This window comes from Plecotus auritus (genome assembly GCF_963455305.1).
Source record: "Plecotus auritus genome assembly, chromosome: 5".
Classification (NCBI taxonomy): Eukaryota; Metazoa; Chordata; class Mammalia; order Chiroptera; family Vespertilionidae; genus Plecotus; species Plecotus auritus.
The window spans coordinates 8061593-8086582 of record NC_137776.1 but is presented as its reverse complement, the minus strand read 5'-3'; the positions used below and the strand labels follow the sequence as shown (position 1 = coordinate 8086582).

At 42.1% G+C, this 24990-nt stretch overlaps 1 protein-coding gene across 1 annotated transcript in view; it reads right to left on the bottom strand.

Annotated features, from left to right (window-relative positions):
- The window catches only part of PLCL1 (phospholipase C like 1 (inactive)), a 264630-nt gene that overhangs the window by 19760 nt on the left and 219880 nt on the right, over positions 1-24990 (bottom strand). The window contains exons 4-5 of the mRNA XM_080670840.1: positions 14191-14266; positions 11050-11159 (exon numbers count right to left, since the gene is read on the bottom strand). Of these exons, the coding sequence (XP_080526966.1) occupies positions 11050-11159; positions 14191-14266 (186 nt within the window). The remainder of the gene's footprint in view (positions 1-11049; positions 11160-14190; positions 14267-24990) is intronic.

Here is a 24990-nt window from a genome sequence, read left to right as displayed (position 1 = left end):
ATATGCATATATGCATCACCCAAGGACACAGAAAGTAAGTGGTGAAGGCTTGGAGGGGGGAGGGGGAGGGCAATAGGGGAAAAGGGACATATGTAATACTTTCAACAATAAAGATTTATTTTAAAAATTAAAAAAAAATTACGTTGTGCCCAGCCGGTGTAGCTCAGTAGGTGAGCATCGACCCATGAACCAGGAGGTCTTGGTTCAATTCACGATCAGGGCATATGCCCGGGTTGTGGGCTCAATCCCCAGTAGGAGGCATGTAGGAGGCATGTAGGAGGCAGCCAACCAATGATTCTCTCTCATCATTGATGTTTCTATCTCTCTCTTCCTCTCCCTTCCTCTCTCTCTAAAAGCAGTTTTAAAAAATATATTTTAAAAAACTTGTATTGAAAAAAAACCGTAACAATAATGATTGTACTGGCGTAGATAATTTTGGTTGTACTGATGTTCAACTTTAATGACATTCACAGCCTCATGTAATTAATTATCAAGGCCAGCTGTAGTTCAGGTCTCCTGTGAAAACTCTTCGTGGGAATCCTTGACAACGGAGCCAGAGGAAATGACCTTCCCAGGAGTAATTATTTAAAAAAGAAGGACAGTGGCGCTCACTTCACTCTTTGCTCCCTCTCTGTCTAACCAGAGTTCTGGAACATAATTATACTTACTGAGATAAACCCAATAATCCGTAGGTGGTGGTTACAAAGTGAAGGATTACTGAGATGATTCAGTCTGAGTGATAGAACTGTAACTCACTAGCTAAGAAAGTACTTTCTAAAATTCACACATGGAATTTCCACCCTTGAAGTGCTTGTAATTATATTGGTATACACATATTTGTGTTTTTCATAAGAACAACTGAGAATAAACAGCTTTAGATCATGAAAAACACAGAGGAAGATATTTCTCCAATATTGTTAGTATTATATCTACACGTATCATGACAGAGCTTATAATGATTGGGGTTAATAAATAGATTGTTAATATAAAAACCAGAGGGCTATGTTATAACACACATGCACACCCACGAGCACACACACAATATATACATAACTGTTCCTTTCAATGACCTTCTCCCTCTCCCAGGCAAAATGTATTCAAGAGAAAAGAGAACAGGAAGGAAGTTGCTGGCTTTCCCCCCTCCCCCATCTCTGGTTTCAGGTTACATGAGAAGGCTCCACGGGCTGACTCCAAGGATACACAATGCACATTGTTAAGAATCTTTAGTCTCATTATTCAGCGTTAACATTAGGACACAGTTACTACTAAAGCACACTTTTCATTCACAAGCACGTACATGCCAGCTTCGTTTCTGGCAGCCTTAGGTATAAGCTTCTTGGTTGACATCCAATCCCTAGTAAACAATAGAGCCTGTTTCCTACAACCTGTGTAGGAAGTGTAAAGAGCCATCGGGGAAGGCGAGAGAGTCCGGAGCGGGTGTGCAACCAGCCAGGACTTCACCTGCAAATAAACTGTCAAAACCTCTCGAGTGTTAATATCAGATTTTGAAAATGTCCTCGTCCGGCCAACTGCAGGAATAAAGTGCTGATTCAATAATGAACCACCGGAGCCCAGCCGGTGTGGCTCAGTGGTTGAGCATCGACCTATGAACTAAGAGGTCACGGTTCAATTCCAGGTCAGGGCACATGCAGGCTGCAGGCTCCATCCCCACTGTGGGGCATGCAGGAAGTAGCCATTCTCTCTCTCTTCCTTCCTCTCTGAAACCAATAAAAATATATATTTTTAAAATAATAATAATAATGAATCACTGGAGAACACAAGGAACTCTCTAACCCATCCAACCTTCCCTCATATATCCTTGTTTAAAAAAAAAAGTGAAGCCGAAACCGGTTTGGCTCAGTGGATAGAGCGTAGGCCTGCGGACTGGGGGGTCCCAGGTTCGATTCCGGTCAAGGGCATGTACCTTGGTTGCGGGCACATCCCCAGTGGGAGGTGTGCAGGAGGCAGCTGGTCAATGTTTCTCTCTCATCGATGTTTCTAACTCTCTATCCCTCTCCCTTCCTCTCTGTGAAAAATCAATAAAATATATTTTAAAAAAATAAAATAAAAAAATTAAATCTTTATAAAAAAAATAAAAAAAAAAGTGAAGCTCAATTAAATCTGGAGAAATAGAAACTTACCGTGAGACAAACCCATGTTTGTAAGGCAATGAATGAGAAGTAGCTGCTGAAACCCAGACGCACTTTTAGGGTTTCTAGTATAGTTTAAATGTCTGTGAGAAATACATCTTTTAATGCACGTTTAAGAAAAGAAAGCTCAACTTTGTAAAACTAGATTTGTTAGCAATTTATCAGGAACTTCTTCTGGGCCCCAGGAATTCCTATTTCTCAGGCAACAGGATCCACAAACCAATACGTATTATTCTAGTTGTTCCATAGTGTCAGCTGCTGAGAAGCAGACGACTGGGAGAGCTAGAACATTCCGGTTGGTTAAGCATACCTCAGAGAGATTTAGATGGCAATGTTTTTATCCTGACTACATTGTAAAGCAATTAAAGGACTTTCGATCCCTGAGTCCATTGACTCAACAGTCCATTGAGAACAGAGTCTTTTAAATAAACACTTGAAGACCGTGGCTGTTTTCAGAATACATACTGTCCTGGCAGACTTACAAGCCAAATCAGAAGGGGTTAGCGTACTTTGCTGCAAAGCGAAGGATGTTCTTCAGAGAAGAAACATCTACACTTCTTTGTCTCGGAAAGCAAGCAGCCCCTACTTAATGATTTTATAACCTTCCCATCACATCATCTGAGGGTGCAAAAGCCTAAGACCCAATTCTGTGATGGGGAGTCTTGTCCTTCCACCAGTTACCTTCTCTCAAAAAATTAATATGGCGAGTATAATGATAAGAATGGTGGTAAGAATGGATGTTTCTTGCCTTCGTCAATAATTTCCTGAAGAGTTATGTGTCCATTTTTCATGAATATAAACTTACTTTAAAATAATCCAAGAGGTTTTTCAAAATATGTATCACTAACCTTTCCATAAAGCCATGCATTTTCCTTAAGAGGAAAAGTAAGTTCCTAATTATCCTGCTTTGGGGAATAGGTGCCTTCACTTATTACAAATGCTTAAAACATCGCTGCTATGTGGGGAATGATTAATACTACAATATTGTTTCACAAGTGGGAAACAAGGTTGGGGGTCTCCCCCACTTCCCAGTCTATCAGTCTGAGTATGTAATCTCATACATGATGGACATTTGAGCACAATGGATCTACCTAAAATCAAAGAAATCTAATTAAATTGGAAGGTAACCACTTCTGGATTGGGGGGAAATTTTCTTGCTGACCATTATGATCTTTTCAATATGGCTTTAACATCTAATTTCATTATTCTTAAAAGAAATTATCCTTTACATATTTACATATACAGATATATACATGTGTGCATATATACACATACACCCACACATGTAACATTTTATGTGCATATTTATATATGTGTGTGTGTGTGTGTGTGGACAAATGTTAAACTTGACCTGAGCCCCATGCTCCCGGAAACAGATATGATTAAGAAACCCCCACTCTTTTGTGGTCTAGAAGATGGCTTACTGAAAAGGCCCTCCATTCCCCGTATGACTTAGATCTAAGACTCACGGAGGCCCCCGGTTACCAATGTCAAGGCCAGACACACACCTTTCAGAAATGATGAAGGTGAACTGGGTAAAATACCTGCTTTCTTGCCTTGGCCAAACTTTAGTTAAGCTTCTTTCCTTCCTTTAAGCTCCTGAACTTGACCCCTCCCCCAGCAGACAGCCCCTTCTCTTTAAAAAAATGTTTTCATTATTTTAGAGAGGGGGCGGGGAGAGGGAGAGAGGGGAGAAAAAAACATCGATGTCAGAGAGAACAAAGGGACAAAACCACACAACCTGGGCATGTGCCCTGACCTGGAACTGAACCAAAGGCCTTTCAGCGCATGAGATGATGCTCAACCAGCTGAGCCACAGTGGCCCGGGCCATATAGCCCCGTCTAATGGCCTCCCAGGTTCATACCACCCAGCCACCCACTCCCCATGCCTGGTCTTTTCTAGCTTATTTTCCCTCTGAGTAAAAAACAAAAACCTTTCTGCCTGACCTATGAGACACTCAGATTTTATGGAAGGAGCAGTCTCCCTTCTTATTGCAATGGTCTCTGTCGCCAAATTGCAATGATCCTTTCGAATACAGGATCTGTTTGCCTGAATCTGGATTTGCTCTTACTTGACAATGTACACACCCCACTTACACATACATTCAGAGACGTGAGTTCACACTCTGATTAGTTTAGAAGGAAATTAGTTCATGTATCACTTCTCCCGAGAGTGACAAGGGAAGTGGAGGAGCTTGTGTCTGAAAACCCTGAGTGGGCTGGAAGAAGTTAAGAATGAAACGCTTCTGTTACCGATGTCTTCTTTCCTCTTGTATCACTATAGAAAATAGTTAACACAGTTAAAACATCAAACTCCCCTCCGCTACAAACTCATCTTAGACTAAGCCTGGGTGTGTAAAGAAAACATTTTCTTTAAACAAAGTTTTCCTGCAAGAAAAGGAAGACCTTCTAGAACAGTGGTTCTCAGCCTTTCTAAGGCTGCGACCCTTTAATACAGTTCCTCATGTTGTGGTGACCCCCAACCATAAAATTATTTTCGTTGCTACTTCATCACTGTAATTTTGCTACTGTTATGAATCGTAATGTAAATATCTGTTTTCCGATGGTCTTAGGCGACCCTGCTAGCGGTTCTCAACCTGTGGGTCACGACACAGATATTTACATTACAATTCATAACAGTAGCAAAATTACAGTGATGAAGTAGCAACGAAAATAATGTTATGGTTGGGGGTCACCACAACATGAGGAACTGTATTAAAGGGTCGCGGCCTTAGGAAGGTGGAGAACCACTGTTCTAGAACATCACAAGTTGGAGCCAAGTCTCTGGTCTGTGATAGCTATTCATTAAGATTCTGCCGTGTGTGAATTATTCAGAATCATTATAAAATGCTGCTTTCATCTGGGAAAAAAAGGTGTCCCTCCCAGAGACACTAAATTTAGTTGTACTAGAGATAAAGTAGAGTGGTCTGTGCGCCCGTAATCATGTCAACAGCCTGGCTTTATCTCTACGGAACTCCTGGGAGGCACAGCTGGGATGCAGGCACCCAAGGCAGAAACCGGGACAGCGTGTGACCAGCCTGCTTATTGCTAAAAGCATTAACATTCCATCCCAACCGTCCTGTATTGTTGGAGCAGGGCCGTTTGAAATAATGGGTTTTAGATTTGTGGCTTGTTTATTATTAAAGATGCATTAATTACACTTTTTTAAAAAAAAAAGCATTTGCTTTTTTTTTCTAGCGCTAATACAGCTATCATTTAATTCTCTCTCTAAATCTTTTCAACCTTAAATCACAGACATCTCTCACAAAGCAACCTTCTAATGCCCTCCCCTGCCACCAGAATCTGCCTGATGGATTTTATGGGAACGCCTGTGGGGTTTTATGGGGACACAGAACACAGCTACAGGTTATTGTTTAGAAGGTCGGTGATTACATTCACTTGTGATGAGCAATAAGACTCGTGAGCAGATTCCCTATAATGAGAAATGAGCAGCGGTGCTAATGAATGGTAACTACGTGAGCCAGGCCGGCATTTAGGACATGCCAGGCCGGGTTAAGGAGGTCCAGCACCTTTGTTGTGTTTTCTTCTCACTGTCATTTTCAGATTGTTTTGGCAACCACACTCGAGTATCAAAATACAAGGCAGGGATTGGAATCCATGAAAGGCTGGAGACACTTACTCTCTGCTCCACAGGCACTTCCTCGGAGCAGCCCTCCCTGACTCTCCCGCTAGGTCAGACCCATTAACTTTCTCGGGAACGCAGGTGACTCTTCCCCCCCCCCCCCCCCCCCCCCCCGCACGCCGGCACTCATTACAGGCAAACCGAACCGGCAGCATGTGGTCCTTCAACAACTGCCTTTCCCACGGCACCGCCAGCTCCATGAGCCCAGGGGACCGTGTTTTTCTTCGCCGGGACCCCCCCAGGCACACAGTCTAGCACCCGGCAGGAACTTAGATCTTTATTGAATGGGTGGGTATGAAGTCACACACACACAAAATTAGTTTGCCAAATTAGGGATTAGAAGAAGCCCCTGTGATAGTCTGGACCTCCTTATTTATAAATGTTGGAGGGGAAATAACTAAAATCCCCTTCCTGGTACGGGAGAGAAAGCTGTTTATTCCGCACCGATAAGCCAAACAGTAACAAGGTCCTAAAAACAGGTCTAGGAGTACCTTTGCAGCCCCCGCGCCCAAGCACAGACATAGCCAACGGAGCTTATAAGCCCCAGGAGGAGACGCTACACCTTCTACATGTACACTCTCCACTTCACAAGGCCTGACAGCATTCTCTTTTGTGTATGAAGATAATGGCCCTGACCTGTGAGACGGAAGCTGTTTTTCTAGAACTGACTCATCCGTTCTCTCTCACCTGCGACCTTCTTCTTGGTGATAAATGACAAGCGCTGAAAGCAGCTGTTGATGTTACAGGTGAGGCTGGAGCTTGCTGGGTTGAAGGAGACTAAACTGGCTGCCACCATGATCACACCCTCCATTTTGGCATCATTATGATTTTGCCCTTCCCACTTCTAGTCACCAAACATTGCCAGCATGACAATACCATAACTGCTTGCCAAAATTCACATATTATTTTTTACACTTACAGCAGGCAGAAATATAAAAATTAAAAATCAAATGAGAATTTAAAAAATAAATGTAGTCAGCCAGTGTGGCTCAGTGGTTCAGTGGCAACCTATGTACCAGGAGGTCCCTGGTTCGATTCCCGGTCAGGGCATATGCCCCAGTTGTGGGTTCGATCCCCAGCAGGGGGCGTGCAAGAGGCAGCCGATCGATGTTGATGTTCTGTCTCATTGACACGGATTTAATTATTCGTCCAGAAGAACCAATGGTCACACCTGACGTCAGTGTAGCGGTGCAGGTGTGCACTCCCTCAAGGAAGGAGAGCAGATATTAATGTACGTAATCCACCCGCAGCTGATGCCCCAACACCCACCTCAGAGGGTTAGCGTGAGGACTGAGTGAGTTAAGGTTAAATGAGTGACTAAAGGAGTTATAAAGCAATGTTTGGCATGCAAAGAGTGCTGTACAAGTGTGTATTATTGTTATTGTTAATAAGGAGCATTCAGTGCTTAAAATGAGCAGTTAAAATGATTTTCATACAACATCTTAAATAATTTTAAGGGTAACCCTGCAAAGATGCTGTTGTTATACCCATTTTACAGACAGAACTAAGGCCAATCAAATGTGAGTGGAAGGGACATGTGACACTACTTGGCAGAAGTGTTGAAAACCAATTGTGCTTTCCTACCTCTAGGACTGTAGTGTTTGCTAAGCGAGAGCCCCCGTTAGCTTGGGTTCCTAAGTGACCCCTGCTGACCCCTGCGAGCTAGAAATAAGCCATTGTCTTAAGGCACTGCAACCCCCAGATCTCTGTTCCACAGCACAACGTAGCCTACCCCAAGTGATGAGAAGCACAAAGGCAAAGGAAAATGTTCCCACGGCCACACAGCCAGAAGCATCTGGCTCCGGAGTCTGTGCCCTTGACCGCTGGTTTAATAATTGATAGCAATGTCAATATAAAGAACAGTTTATTGCTAATGCATTCTTGTAATTGGGGACCTATTTGTAGACATTACCGTAAATAGCTGGATGAGCCGGCTCATGACAAAACCTAGCCTTTCTCTGGATCCCACTGCAACCGTCAGCAGCGACCAGAAACACCACGGGAGTTTTCAATGGACACATGGAGGACACTGGCCATGCCCCTTTCTTCTGTAATCCCAGCGCAGTCCCCAGGGGGACGGGACACACATGATCACTAAGGGCTGCCAGAGAGCCTGGTTTAATCACCGCTCGCCCCCTACACAGTATCTCATGAAATGCTTTAAAGTATCTCTGGCCATTCAGTTAAGGGTAACTGTTCTTGCTGTCATTCAGTCTTTCAGAGAGCGATGCCTCTCCTTACTCTTGCTTTTCCCATGAGCCCATCACCTTGTTTCCCTTCTTCTTGTGTCTTTCAACAATGAGCAGAGACCTCAGATGTGTTTGAGAACTCTATGAGGAAGCACAGCACTACAGTGACATCCAGGTCACTTCCCGGCTGCGGTGAGTCCCTAGGGTCGTGAGTGCCTGAAACTTGGGGACTGACTGAGATCTGCCTGACTTAGAACAAGTGCCCGGAGGACAAGGCAGATGCTTCAGCTCAGCTCTCTCCAAGGAAGGAAAACGAAAGTGTTGTCAAGGTAAAGCAGAAGGAGCAAAAGCTTAGCAAAAAGCCAGAAAGTTAGGTGGGAGAGGATTAGTCATATCAACTGGACATGAATCCATAAAAGAGACCCCGTTTTTTAGGGCACACACTGAAATGCATTAAATTATAAACTTTCTTCAATATTATTTTCATATATCTCTACTTGACACCTGCAGGCTGCTAAAATTGACTATTTTTTACCAAATTTTTAAAAATATAAAAATCAGTAATGGAATTTATTTCCTTAAAATCATCAACAGGCCAAGTTAGAAAAATACATATTGAGAATGCGCAGTGAAACGCTACTCTTCGCTCCTTTCAAATTTCACTTGTATAGTGACCCCCTCCCCCCACCACAGTGAAGTTCTTTTTGGGTTGAAAGGGTCTAAACACTCTGTCTGGAGTCCAAGACTTTAAATGAATTCCACTTCACAGCACATTGTGCTTTGTCAGTGACGCGGTGTAAGTTCACGTCTCTCTTCCAAAGGAGATCTTAGACTTCTCATGAGTGAAACACTTCCAAAATTAGTGATAACTGACTACCAGCAGGTTGGCTATGCAAGCGAAGTTGTAGTATCTTTTTCTGGAAGACTTAAAGATCTAGAAAAATTCCCATTGTAAGATTTTAATACTATGTTAATAACCAAACAAAACTTATTTCTGAAGGACATCCTGGAGGAAGGAGCGATGAAAGGAACTGTCCATGTGTGAGGGCGGGTGAGAAGGAGCTATCCTGGTCGGTCCAGTGATTATCTGGAAAGGATACTGAAGACAAGGGCATGAGACACGCATCATCATTCGACCCAAGTGAACCTGGTGGCTATGTAAGGAGTTGGATTTTGTGCTCAGCAGTGAAAGAGAAAGAGAGAGGGAAAGATGGGTATAGCTGGATATTGGCACATGGTAAAAGTGTGGGGAAAGGTAAGATATCTGCTAGATGAGTTTCTACTCTGGGCCCATGCATGGTGCTAACGTATTAAAGAAAAACGCGTGTATAGGAGCTTCCAGGACCGTCTTGATTTCAGCCTCCTCGCTGGATTCCAAGTCCTGACTTCTGGCTTAGAAAATGTGGACACTGCAATTACAATTCATATTCATTATATTATAGAGCTAGTCAGCTCAGGGTAGTGGTTAGAACATGGGCATGAGTTCTAATCGCAGCTCGGCCATTTACTAGCTGAGGGCAAGAAACTCAGACCTCCCTAGGCCTCACTGCTCATCTGTGAGATGGGAGAGATGCAATATCAGAAATGACATGGTTGTTTCAAGGTCACACAGTTGTCGCACGGAGGAAAGGGGAAATGAACATCAGCTACTTAGCCCTGAGTGCTTGTCACATATTAAGTGCTGAATAATCAATGGCCATGATTTTATGTCTGTCACCCCTTGTAGACGAGACCTGGAGACCCAGGTATTACTCTTTCGCTATTGGGGTCCTAGCCCTTTCTCAGTGACCAGCAGAGTAATAAGCCACCTAAATAAATGTCTGCAGAACAGAGAACATTTGCATCCGAGTTCACACTGCCATGTTGCACTCCAGTGCTGTCATGAGCTCCTCCCTGCCTGTTAGGCAAATGACACTTACTCCCCCCACCCCCACTCCTTGCCCCCAGAGTGTCAATCCATGAGGACAGGGTATCTCTTTTGTTCTCCATGGATCGTCCATGCCTAGTATAGAGCCCATTATACAGTAGGGCTTATCTGTGAGTTGAATTTTTAATAAATATTTGTGATATCTTACAGATCACCTAGCACTTTCACATGAACATGTGCATCTCCCTGCACAGCAGGTTAGAGACACAGGCTCTGGAGCAGATCACCTGGGTTCAGACTCCATTTACTAGCTGAGTGACCTTGGGCACATTTTCAATGCCTCAGTTTTCTCACCTGTGAAATGGGAATAATAATAGTATCGGGTTGTTGTATTAAAATGCTAATTCATACGAATCTTATAAAACAGCACCTGACACACAGTATGTATTCTTCAAATGTCAGCAATGATTAATTTTGTTTGTGGCTGTTTTTCTCCTATCACAATGTCAAAAACAAATTATTCCAGTATCATCTTTACTTAAAACCCTGAAATTAATTTTCAGCGGAGCAGATCATCTCAGGAAAATGACTTCCAAAGCTATTTGCAAATATAAACGTATTTATAAAGTCCATTCTTAAAATAAACATGACTCCAGATATTCTAAAGCTTAAGGCTTTTCCAGTCACTTGCATTGGGTCCTTCTCCTGCAACATTTGGCCTTTTCTTTCTTTCTCTCTCTTTTCTTCTTTCTTTCTTTCTTTTAATAAAAAATATGGAATGCTTCACGAATTTGCATGCCATCCTTGCAGAGGGGCCATGCTAATCTCTTATCGTTCCAAGTTTAGTATATGTGCTGCCGAAGCGAGCGCTGGCCTTCTTCTTTTCACAAACAAGAACAGCTGTACTGACTTGAACAGAAGTGTTATGTGAGTAAACACACACACACACACACACACACACACACACACATTCACACACACACAGGGCAAGAGAATTAGGTTGTGCTGTCCTCACTGCCCTATCAGGGCAGAGGCATGTCAATCCCAGCATGCATCTCCCCATCACTTAGAGCATGACCTGGTGATTAGGCCACATGTTACCTAAACATGCAAATCACCGTATTTAACCACCCAGGACTCCTCTGCCTGCTGGAGAGGTGGGGAGAGAAACAAAGGTGGGGCACCTAGGCACTCGCCTACCTTCAGCACGGTAATGTTCCACGCAAAGCTCTCAGTGGCCTTGTTGAGTTTTCTTCCTTTCAAGCCTTCTTTTGCCCCCAGATTATGAAGTTCCTCGTGGAACTCCATCCCTGTGAAAAGAGAACATGTAAGAATTCTTAGCATATATTGAAGAAAAATAGGCATTTTATGAAAATATTATCAGTAAAAATACAATTTCCCATTCCTGTCCTTCTCTTATAATCTCTAAATCCCTAAATTAAACACACCTTCCCAATTTGTTCATCCCCATCAAATGGCTATTCTTAGGGGGAAACCAACAACAATCAATGCATTAGACTAAATTACATTCTAAAGAGCCAGAAGCCATAGACCTGAGAAGGTAAGAAGCAAATTCTTCCAACAGGTTACATCGTCTTATTTGTCCTCTGCCCGGTTTTCATATGAAATGGTGTAATGCGTGAATGGCAACTGTATGTGATGCATGCAAAGACCTCTCTTTTCCTATGAACCCTATGGCTTGACAGAGGCCCTGGAGCCCACATCTATAACAATGGTAATTAATAAATGTTGAGTGAAAATAAAAAGATTTTTTAAAGATAACATTCCTGGAAACACCCAAATGTTTCAGATTTGGGAATGACTTGAAAGTGACTTTTAGCTCAACCATTCTCCCACGCTTGAATACTATAAAAAACAGCACCACAATCAACTGTTCCTTCAGCCTCTGTCTCAGAGCTTCAAGGACGGGGATCATCCTCTCTCTGGGTAGCTCATTCCATCTTTGAATAGCTATGACTGATATCCAGCCAAAGTCTCTCTTCCCTGGAATTTTGATTCATTCCTTGGTGCTACCTAGACCCAGACCAATAAGGTCTGCTCTCATTTCCTCAGAGAAACACTTTAAATATCTTAAGAAAGATATTAAAGTCCACTCGAGTCTTCTCTTCTCCAGATTAGACATTCTGACATGTTTCAGCGTACTAATAATGTCTTTGGTTGAAGGATGACCTCCAGGCAGGGCCACTGCGGTACATAGCTTCCCAGAGTGAAGCTTGCAGAGACCTGTGACCAGGAACATCCATCTAAGGGGGCTGGAAGCAGCCCCTCGAGGGAGGGATGACCCACCACCCTCCTTACTCGGGCTGCTCTGCTTTGACTAATGCAGCTACCACCACAGTAACGTTCCTGGTGCTAACATCTCAAACAGCACAGGGTAAGAGCATGACTGTGAGCCGGGCTGACATCAGCTCTACCACGTACCAGGTCTGTGAGCAAGAGTGAGTTGCGGAAACTCCATGAGTCAGTGTCCTTATTGGTAAAATGGTGATAACAGGAAGGTTTACCGCAAGTGATTGTGGTGAAGATTAAACGAGTCACTACCTCTAAAGCTCTCAAAGTAGTACCTGGGACATAGGAGCTTTATATAACAAGTGTTTGGTAATATTATTTTTGTGCCTCCTGTTGACTGAAACATATAAGCCTGCCGGTCAGTCAGTGTAGAGCACCATTTTTATTTTTTAATTTTTTAAATTTATTTTTATTGTTGAGAGTATTACAGATATACTCCACTTACCCCCTTTGCTCCCTGCCACCTGGCTCCCACCCCACCCCAGGCCTTCACTCGCACAGTTGTCTGTGTCCATGGGCTATGCTCATCCTATATAATAAAGAGGTAATATGCAAATTGGCCCTCATGCCCTCACACAAGATGGCCGCCCCCATGTGGTCAAAGATGGCTGCCACAAGATGGCCAGCAGGGGAGGGTAGTTGTGGGTGATCAGGCCGGCAGGGGAGGGCAGTTAGGGGCGACCAGGTCAGCAGGGGAGGGCAGTTAGGGGCAACCAGGCTTGCAGGGACGGCAGTTGGGGGTGACCAGGCTGGCAGGGGAGGGTAGTTAGGGGTGACCAGGCCTGCAGGGGAGGGCAGTTGGGGGCAACCAGGATGGCAGGGGAGGGCAGTTAGGGGCGACCAGGCCGGCAGGGGAGGGCAGTTAGGGGAAACCAGGCCTGCAGGGGAGGGCAGTTAGGGGTGACCAGGCCAGCAGGGGAGGGCAGTTGGGGGTGAGTGGGCTGGCAGGGGAGGGCAGTTGGTGATTACTGGACCAGCAGGGGAGGGCAGTTGGGGGCTATCGGGCTGGCAGGGGAGCAGTTAGGTGTCGATCAGGCTGGCAGAGGAGTGGTTAGGGGGTGATCAGGCTAGCAGGCCGGTGAGCGGTTGGGAGCCAGCAGTCCCGGATTGTGAGAGGGATCCCAGATTGGAGAGGGTGCAGGCTGGGCTGAGGGACAACCCCCACCCAGTGCCCGAATTTCATGAACCGGGTCTCTAGTATGCATATAAGTTCTTTGGTTAAAGTATGGTCTGGGTTCAAAGCTCAGCTCTACTACATTTTAATATGGAATCTTGGGTAATTCACTCAACCTCTCAGAATCTCAGATGCCTCATCTGTAGTTTGGATATAATGATGATTACCTTGCAGAGTTGTTATGAGGACTAATTAACATAATGTAGTGATTAGTATATCATATGCATATATATCAAGCAATTGTCATTATTGCCATCATCCTCATCATAATCATTATTGTATGTGTGGACCAAGGAGACATGGATCCAATAAAAATGAAAGTACAGGCTTGTGTAAAGAGAAACATAATTAGAGGCATGCCCTCACAGATATGGGGTCCATTCCATCCTTAAAGAAAGAATGTTCTAAAATAAGGACAAGTAAATGAGGTAAAAGTCTAGAAGATTAAAAGGATTATGTTTCCAATTGTAAAATGAAGTGGTTCTTACAAGGCAGTGTGGACCCATAGCTTCATATCAGTAGGAAAAGGTTTTGATAGGTTCCAAACCCACAAAAGCAGATTCAGAAACCCCCTCCTCTCCAGAAATCTTCAGACATCACCCCCCTATATAGACACTGTACTAAACAAAGACTTGAGTGTAACTCAGAGGATAAACTGGAGAGTGAGAGGTGAGAGATAATATAGGTAAACAATTAATTGTAATTTAAGATAGAAAAAAATTAAAGCCAGAAAATATTTGACTTTTAGAAGAAGGAACACAAATTTAAAAAAAAAAACAAAAACCTGCCAAGAATGATCATGATGACTTCTAAACAGAATAGAGGCGGGAGGGTGAGTGAGAGTGGGCGGAGATTACCTGCTTTCTGGCACTGCACAATCTTTTCCTGGACTGTGTCAGCCATTTCTATGAGAAACCGGCTCTCCTGAATCATCTGTCACAAAACAAACATCAGAAAGGTGGTTGTCAGAAATCCTTACACTGGCTCATGGGAAAGAGTGCGCACAGAGACCTACATGATATGGCCAGCAATGGGGAACCATGGCCTTAACCCCAAGAAATGGGAGAGGGAAGGATAACCTCTGCTCCAACTCTCACCCATCTAACACCACAGCTACAGTCACCTACCTTGATTGCTCTAGTTATGCCACCTGCCTCTCCCACACTGGATGTCAAACAAGTAACTGTTGAATAAATGCATGCACATTCTTCAGATGGCATCCAGAAACACCTCTTATTCTACTCCCTCATCCCAAAGGTTACTACAACATCAAGGTAAGTGGCATTGAAACAACAGCAATGGGAATCAGAACGGGGAATCACTTAGTGATGAGCTCAAGGACTGCTGAGCGTATAGAGGAAGTTGTCAGCTTGGATTTGGCCAAGGTCTGGCTGTCCCTCTAGAGGGGCTCTGGCTCCAATGGCAATAATGAGAAGTTGGTCAGGTCTCAGAGCCTGCAGCTCAACAGATCTTGAGGTACCAACACTGAAATGGTTGTCTCTGCCCTCCATATTTGGGCAGAAAGCAAATATGTCTAAGAAGTAAATAATATACTGAGTGAAGTAGGGGAAATAAGACAACTGTTAGAGAGATAAAGAAAAGAAAAATCTGTATGTGAAGATGGGGAAAGATGATAGTAGGTAAAAATTGGACCAGAAAGATAAGGGACTGGGGTCCTTTTGAAGAAATGATTAAAGAAAGTCAACCAATAGGCAAACTAAGAGTTCCTGAATTTCCAGCCACTCTTCTATTCTCAATAAATGTTGTCCCATTTCATCTGACTATTCCATGTTTATCTGTCTGGCTCAATATTCTGAAGCGAGTTAGTTCAAGGTAGAATTCAAAGTGGAGATGAAAGGTCTTGAGTAAGACATTTTTCATGTAAAATGCTGTAGAACAGACTATGGTCTTGTATAACCACTTCCAAATATAAAGTGGTTTATGATTACAAATTTTCAAATGCAAAAGAAATATTCATTTCTCTTGATTTTGCTCTAAGTAGAGAATATACAATAGCATTCTCTAATTTAAAAAAAAATACACTATTGATTTGTTGACCAATTTTCTTTGCAGGATTTTACTAAGTGTCTTCTCAGTGTTAAGAATGAAAAGAATATACTTCCTGCATCCAAAAACTCTTTGTAACAACCTAAGAACAAGTGTCCTCTTCTCTCAGTCCCACCTCTGCCCTGCTTCTCTTAGGAACCCATTCCTAATGATTCCTTTTTTACCTACAATCTCTGCCTCTCCCCTGGCTTATTCCCTTTCCTCATGGTCAAATCCTAGTGGCCCCAAAGCTCACTACAATCAATGCCCCTCTCCCATCAGTGTCCTGATTCTCCCTTCCCTCCTCTTTTACCTCCAAATTCACAGCACATTTTATTTTATTTTTTTTTTAGTCTGCTCACAAATTTTTTTCTATCTTACATTACAATTAATTGTTTACCTCTCTTACCTCCCACCCTCCACTTCTCCAGTAAATTGTAATTCCAGTAGAGCAGGGAACTTACCTTATGCATCTTTATATACCCAGATTCACCTATGCATTTATATAATTTCCTTTTTTCTATTTTACTTTGTAATACTTATTTCTTCTACACATCTATTACCCACACATGCGTGCACAATAAAATAGTTTATTTATCACTTTCAAATCCATAATTATATTTTTTGAACTCTAATCTCTTTTTTTGTGTCTAGTCTTTTATTCCAGGCTTCTCCATTTTTCTATAATCTTACATGCTCTCTATTCCCATTCACATTAAGTACTGAAAAATAAGTATAAAGCTTTCAAGAGTCATTCCTATAGAAAATATAACACTCGATATCAAAAAATAATTTTTTTAAACTTTACTACTTATTTGAGGTAAAATAAAGTCAGGATCAAAACATACAACAAATTCTATGACTACAGTCCTCTTCAAAATCCCCAAGTAAGTATTTGTTAACCCCACATTGTAAGAAGTTTGTTTTTCCCGATGTCTAACAGATCATTTCATAAAGCGTTAGTCAGTGGGATTTACCATCAACACGAAAGAGAATCCCTGTGACATTCCCTAAGGAAAACCTGAAATCCATCAGTAAAAGTCACGCCTTTTATTCTAAAATACCTCACCACTAATATTGTCAGCGTTTAACATTTTTGCTCATGTGCACTTTTCTCATAGGAGCATTTGATCTTCTCCATAATAACACTTTCCATTGTACTGAGAAAAATAATTTTATTCTATTTTCCACAGTCAACTGTCAACGTTAGTAGTTGCAGAGAAAACAAGTAAGATGGATGGCTGAAATGTACCAATACTTCCAAGCCACATTTAAATGAACAATTTCAACCTTTCCCCAGCTAAGTAATTTATCTAAGTTGTCAAGAAGGAAAAATGGTTTCTGTGAGTTTCATCTCCTTCTTAGGTCTACAGATCCTGACAGAAATGACATACCAGGTGGGAAAGCCAAGGAGAGGAGGTGAGAAGCATGTCCTCAGGCAACCCCCTGGCTGGTAGGCAGGACCCCTAGGCAGCCAGCGCTTGGTCAGCTCAATGGATAGAACCTGACAGTAGCCTGTGTGCATATCTGATGTCTCTGCCAGCTCCCAGCTGCCTTTGCCTGTTGTAATACAAAGAGCTTTTCTTTGCTTCAGTGATAGCATATCTCCCACTGGATCTTATTTCCTTGCCATAGCTTTGTATCTAAAAGGACTTATCCAGGTAAAGGACGGCATTACTTTATGCATTAGATGTCCTCAATGAGGGTATATAAGGTTATCAGTTAAGATTTAAATCACTTACTTAAAATGAAAACAGTAATGCTTTTCCTCAGAGACGGCTTGAACCATCCAATCCGTGTGAAAAGGCTGTCCTTCCTGCTCTTCTCCACAGGGAATTTAACTAATTGCCTAGGATCACTGCAGAGTCCATGGAACTACTTACTGTTACTGAAAAGATGAACTTCCATCAGAGCGTGACCCATAAACCTTTCACAGATTCCCATTTTCTTCTGAATTATATCTAAATTCCTAGAACCACAGAACTGTATAGTTAGAAATCACTTTAAGAACCCTCATGGACTATCCTACTTTATAGATGAAAACACTGGACCTCAAATGGATTTATCTAAGCCACATAGCTAGTTAGTGAGAGCTGAGTCTAGAAGCCAGGTATTCTTGAGGCGCTGACTGAAGCTGATAAGTTGTTCTGTAATACAGATATTATATTGAAGTTCAGAATTCCTATTGCAAGTGCAAGAGGGTGACTAACACTTAATAAAGTAGAATGCATCAAGTAAAGCATCAGGAAAATACATTTTTGCCATGACTGCTTCTCCCTCCAAGTCTAATTTGCAACATGCATCAACCAACATAATTATTCTTCCTATGAAACCTAGAAAGAACTGCACTTACCTATGTCTACTACTCTTTCAGAAAGGGGTTATCAAATTTGGAATACCAATCACAGAAGAATGTATGAGTCAATAAAAAAAAACACACCAATCTACTATAGACCTAGTTTGTTCCCTCCCCTTAAGAACAGTGAAATAATTAATCAATCCCTTACCTTTCTTCTAACCAAAACACTGGGTGTTAAGTGTTTGGTTCTGTAGTGGCTCAGCTGTTCAGGTTGCTTAATATAAGACTTGGATTTTATTAAACCTGGCACATTTTTAAATCTGACTGCTGTTGCACTATCTTTGCTAACTAGAATGAAGATACCTCCCTTTCATTTTTAATTTCTTTTGAAAGTCCAATAAAAGCGATGTTAATAGAGTTTATTTTTAAGCAAAGTCACTCCTATCAAGGGTGTTAATTTTCAGCGAAACAAGAACACACACAGCTCAGAACATGTGCAAGCTGACTGGACATCCACTGCCTCGGTGTATGTGATGGGTATTCTCTGGCCCGAGACCAGCTCTGAGTCACATTTCCAAGCCTGGCCTATGACAGTGCGGGACAAGCGGACTCGCACGGAGCCGTCTAAAGGACGCCTGCCTCCACATCATGATAGCGACAGGCGCTTCCGGGAGCTGCTTTCTGAAAAGAGGGATCATTTTGCTTTTTCCTCCCGTTGCTCTATTTCCAGCTATCTATTGATTAATCATTAGAAATGTTTGATTTTATCCAGCTATGATTAAAATTTAGCTAGTTCATAAAATTACCGGGTGACTAACCTTCCTGAACCTTCTCCAGATTTGCCGGACTGCCTCACACTGCCTTTAACTAAAAGTGTTGCAAGACCATGAATTCCAGGAAAGGAAAGTGAACTTTGAGGAGACAGGCACAATATTCCACAACAAGCGGCCCGAAATACTTATGAACATGTCTCTGATACCTAGGGTCTTTGGGAACTAGGTACCAAGTGGAGATGTTGTCAGCCTTTGAGGTGTTGACAATTACCCCCCCCCCCCCCCATTAAACAGAAAATGTGTCAGAAGTCCTTGCCACGCCCACAAGCAAAGGAAGTTTCAATGCACTAAGTGTTCCGCATCTTGTCTTTCAATGACATGCTCTGATGGGCACATGCCTGCAGGATGTTCTTCTCCAGGCCCCATGTCTACACAAGCCAACAGAGCGTTTGACATGCCAATTAACAAAATTTCCACACATGTTTCATAATGAAAGAGGGGGGTGGAAGAAGAGTATCTTTCCTTATCTAACTACAATTTAAGTTAATTTCAGTAAGCAAAACTACATACCAACAACCTTTTCCCATCTTGAGACTCAATATATCTTGGTATAATGCTGACAGAAGAGAATGTATTTAACCCAACTCATTATGGTTGGCTTAATTGGGATACCTGCCAGTATATTGATTCCACTGCAAGAGTGATTAAAGATAGCAATTAGCTCTTTTTGCTAGATTCCTGGTCATGCTAACACAAGCTCTCCAAATCCCACCCCAACTGCCTTAGTAAAAGATTAAGTAACCCTTGACTCATGTTCTCTAGAATGTTTTGATTTCTTCTTTAACTTCAGAAAATCTGTTGCTCTGACCACAGTAAAGTTTTAACTTTTATGTTAATGATAAATAAGTCAACACAAAAGTCACCTTCAGAAAATGCTTTGGGTTTATTTTTTCCAGTTGCCGTCCCCTGTGACCATTTCTCCTCTGAATGCTATATTCAAACACTAACTACCCAAACGTTCTCACATTAATTTAAAACATTTGAAAGGACCAAGTATGTTAGGCAAATACTTTTTGACTGTGCACGAAAAATTAGACAGGTGAGAAATTAGAAAAGTAAATTCAGCTACCTAAAGAAAAAGATTATATGTTTGTTTTTTAGACACCCCAGTGATGTCCTGTCATCAAATGTAGAAATGTGACTAGAGTAAGATGTTAGGGCTGGGACTAGAGATGGGTTTCTAAAATAATATTCAGTCTACATGCGTAAAAACACCATTGTAGAAAGAAAAAAGTCAAACCTATTCAAACAACTTTTGACATTATCCTGCTGAAATTGCCAAGTATTGTCCAGTGTAGTCATCCACTATTATGACCTCTATGACCATGGTGAGGAACATGAGCAGATCTCCAATCCCAGACTCCTAGGCCCAGGCTGGACTCACCAGGCCGTCTGTCCTCAACGTAAGAACTGGAACACAGGGCGTGGGGTACCTCCCACAGCCTTTGCTGTACGTACTTCAGTGGGATATTTTCTTAGAGAAAGTGGAAGTCCAGAGTGGGGAAGTGACATTTACTGTTTCAGAGACCTGGGCCAAAAAAATCACAGTGCAATAAAGGGTCAAGTCACAGAAATGATGTTCTGAGTTTAAGTTCTTGGGACAGTTACTAACAAGCTTCCTGAGGACCAGAGTCACCAAGACAGCACTGCGGCAAGCAGTCCATAGCGCCCATAGCTCTCCTCCGTGTGTTCCAAGCCCGCAAGGAACACTGCCCACTTTTAAGGAGTATTCTGCGTGCCTGGGTTACTGATCAATAACATTTCCAGTTTGCTTTCATGCTTTTCAGAAGTTGTCACATCCCGTCTCTGGCTGTGACACGTGTTCGATATCAGGAAAGTCACCTCTGCTTCAGCTGCACTAATACCAGCTGGGCATTTACATAGTCACATGCCCATTCAGTGTGCTAAGGGAGATTATAAACAGCTCTGCTCCCAAGAAAAATCGCAATTACTGGAGCAACCTCTGGCTCACCTTACCCAGACTTGGAGAACCCTTTGTCATTGGGATCTCTTACTTTTCCCAGGTAAAAACTTGCTTATAGGACAGAATCAAAGGTACAGATTACCAATAACCTAATGTGCTATTAATCATGGAGACTTTTTTGCATTTTAAAAAAGATAAAAAATCTTGCCCTGATGATGTGGTTCAGTGGTTGACCAGTCAGGGCACATGCCTGGGTTGTGGGCTCGATCCCCAGTGTGGGGTGTGCAGGAGGCAGCCCATCAATGATTCTCTCTCATCATTGATGTTTCTCTCTCTCCCTCTCCCTTCCTCTCTAGAATCAATAAAAATATATTTTAAAATACATATAAAAGGAAGAAAATATCTTTAACTCAAAGGAATTAATTGTAATTTTGAAATTTCAAGTACCATGGAGCAGATAGCAGCCATGTGTTTTAAATAGGATATGGGATGCAGGTATGGAGGTATCTTCTGAAATTATGCCATACAAATAAGCCTATTTTATTATGGATATATTTAGTTTTTGGTTCTTTGATTTAAACACAGATGCTACAATCTATAATAATGAAAGCATAATATACTAATTAGACCAGACGTTCTTCCAGATGACCTTCCAGACGAAGCCGGGGCTGCGAGGGAAGCCTGGGTCCCGGGTGCCAGAGGGAAGCTGGTGCTGGCAGCTGGGGGAAGGAAGGCCTACTCTTGCACGAATTTTGTGCATCGGGCCTCTAGTAGAATTATAATTGCCATACTAATGTCAAAATGACTTTTTTTTAAATATATTTTTATTGATTTTAGAGAGGAAAGGAGGGGGAGAGAGATGGAAACATCAATGATGAGAATCATTGATTGGTTGCCTCTTGCATGCCCCCTGCTGGGGATCGAGCCTGCAACCCAGGCATGTGCCCTTGACCAGAATCGAACCTGGGACCCTTCAGTCTGCAGGCTGATGCTCTATCCACTGAGCCAAAATGGCTAGGACTTAAGATAACTGCTAACACTGAATGGCTTTTAAAACCCTTAAGAGGAAATATTCCCAAGTCTTAAATTAGCCAGAAGTTTGGTAAGGGCTAGGGTCAACAAAGGTCATTTGGGAAAACCTAAATTTAGAAAAGGATCTGTGCAGATGAACTCAGGGTCAATGTTTTCTAGAACAGTTTCATTTATTTCCTTTTGATCAGTAGTATAAATTGATACAATTAGTTTGGCTTTCAATAAATGTAGGTTACCTGGTTTCCTGATTTGTTTCTTTTGATACTGAAATAAGCCAAACATTTGTATCTGTTCAGAATGATTTCAGGTTCTTTTTTGTATTTTTTTAGTGGTTACAACTTTTTTCTCTTGGATGCATATACATAGTTCATTACCATATTTGAGAAATTTAAACTTAAACATTTAGGCAACTTGAGTGTAGGTTGAACACGCAAGCTGTTCATTTTAGAATATCTGCCCCCTACCACCGCCACCATCAAGAAATAAACCCTGGACTTGTCGTCCCCCTTAGTCATCCAAGTAAGTTCTTATTAACGTCTCTAAGGTTTTTAAAGACTATTTTTATGGGAAGTTTTATGTTTTCATAACAATTGCGCAGAAGGAACGAAGAGTTTCCATATACCCTCTTATCCCACTTACCCCCAGTTTTCCCTACTGGTATCATCTTGCATTAGTGTGGTGCATATATTACAATTCATGAGCAGGTATTTATACGTTATTATTAGGTAAAGTCCACAGTTTACATGCAGGTTCTCTCTTTGTGTTGCATACCCGATGGGTTTTTACAGACGCATAGTGACATGTATCCACTTCTACAATATCACAGAGAATAGTTTCTCTGCCCTAAAACTCCCCCGTTTGCCACTTACTCATCTCTCTCTCTCTCTCTCTCTCTCTCTCTCTCTCTCTCTCTCTCTCTCAATCCGCACCTCTCCCAGCCCCTTGCAACTACTGGTCTTTTTACTGTCTCCATAGCTTCACCTTAGTCTATTGGTTTGTAACTTTGTGGATAAGACAGGAAAAAATTTAGCTAGGGTGGTGTCACAGAGGTAAACAGAGGGGATTTAAAGATCCACCACATTCATTTATAGCATGAGAACTACACTATTTTCACCAAGAATAGATGTTTTTGTTTACTTTTTATTCAACTAACATAAATGGATAACTTACTACATGCCAGCACTGTCTTAGGTGCTAGAGATAACAGTAGTAAGTGAGACAGACAGGGTCTCTGCCCTCTCTAAGTTATACATTCAAATTCAGGGATGAAGGAGAAGAACTGAAATTAAACAAAAAGTCAAGCAAAATATTTTTCAAAGCTGGTAAGTAGAATGATGAAAATAAAACAGAGTTATGTGATAGAGTAACAGGTAGGAACAAAGGCTAGGGAAGGCTTGTCTTTTCTTTATTGATTTAAGAGAGAGATAGTTGTAGGGAGCAGCTCTAGGGTCAAGCCTCAGACTGACCTGTGGCAGGGCCACAAGTCCCAGCCGGGAGGGCAGAGCTCTCCTAGCATAATTAAGCCCGACCTTGTAGCCTTCCCTAATTCCTTCCTAATTAGCTAATGGGCTGTGGGAGGTGCAGCAAGTGTTGCCAAAACAAGAACATTTGTATACATATTAATCTACCCTTGTTCTAATCGGACTATAAAATAAAGCATCAGCTTGCAGGCTGGATCTTTCATGTCCTCATCCAGGCACAGGAGATCCACCGAGCCCCAGCTATATTCTCTTTCTGTCTTTTCTTCAATCCTTCACCATCCCTCCTCAGGTTCACCCTTGGCGTGCTGGCACGGCACAGATAGTGAGGGAAGAAAGAAGGGAGGAGGGGAGGAGAGGAAGAGTTTTTGTTGTTCCACTTGTTCATGCATTCATTGGTTGCTTCCTGTATGTGCCCTGACCAGGGATCAAACCCGCAACCTTGGGGTATCAGGACAACACTCTAAGCAACTGAGTTACCCAGCCAGGGCAGGGAAGGCTTCTCTGAGGATATGGCCCTTGAGCTAAGAATTAAAGGATATGAAGCAACTATCCTTGCAAGAGAGAACTTTCTAGGCAGAAGGAACCACAAATAAAATGGCCTGGAGATGCAAACAAGCTTGGTCTGGTTGAAGAAAGAAAACCCATTTTGAATCAGAGAGTGAGCCAAAGAGAGAGCATGAGGGTGAGGCTGGGAGAGGCAGGGGAGACAGGCGGGCAAGGCCAGATGATGGATGCACCCACAGGCCACAGTGAAGCGTTTCCACTTCATTGTAATGGGCAGCCACTGGAGGATTTTAAAGCAGGAAAGTGACCTGCTCTGATTTATGTTTTTAAATGACCACTCAGGATCTACTGAGTATCTTAGGAGACGTCCTTTAAATAAATACTAACATTAATACACCAAGAGTATTAAAGATGCCAACCATTACAATTCAGATCCTAGAAAGTAAAAATCCATTTTTACATTGAGGTCCAGATCGTCATGACACACATCTGTCCCTACCCACCCCACTCCCTAAAGAAATAACCACAGAGATGTCAGTGGTGTTTTTGATCACATAGACAATCTGCTGAGGTTACCATTTGGTACAAGGACATTTCCACTCAAATCCCTACCAAAATAAAAAAATCACTCCATAGACAACTATCAACCAAGATATCATTACCAGCATTTCTGCTTTCCAGTGTGGCTTTTACTTTAAACTTTGGAAACCATACTATGCCTACAGTTAAAAATTGCATTTTAAAAATCGAAATGAGAAATGGCTGATGTCCAGCAGGTAAAATTGAAAACCAGACAGCACTGGACCCTCGGGGATGTGAAGTGGACATGGCCAACCACCATCCAGTGCTTTGCTGCTCATTACAGGCCCAGCTCCAGGGCACCAGGCTCCCGCTCAGCAATAACTTTTCTTTCTTCGCTTACAAGGGAATTGGAAGAGTAAGTGATTTCCACTGTCTCTATGGCAACTAGCACCCTAATTTCACCTCTTAGATGGCAATTATACCTATTCACTGAATAGCTTTCAGTCCCCATTTTTATGATGAAAAATTGATTTCATGGAAAATGAGATATAGGCAATAAGCGAACATTTCCTCCCACAACCATGGAGTAGAGTTTATAAGAGGGTCCATCATTCATAAGCAGAATACACTCTGTGGGGTATTTTTCTTTTTCCATTACAGAATGTTTATCCCAAATGGTATCTACTTGTTTTTTTAATGATAAAATACTAGTATTATTCTTTTCTTCCTTAACATTTCTTTTTATTCAACTAGGAAAATTACTCAGGTTCATTGTAAAGAGTTTGGTAAATATATATAGAAAAGAATACAAAAGAAAATTCCTCTTATTTAAAACCAATAATAATATCCTGCTAGCATTTTAGATGTGTAGACATACAAATACGGTTAAACTACTATAAGGTATATTTTTGGAGCCAGAGTTTTTCACAAAACACGATATGCGTTCTCCACATCATTACATATTCTTCCAATGCATGATTCTAACGGTTTCAACGGAGTGCATGACATGGTTTACC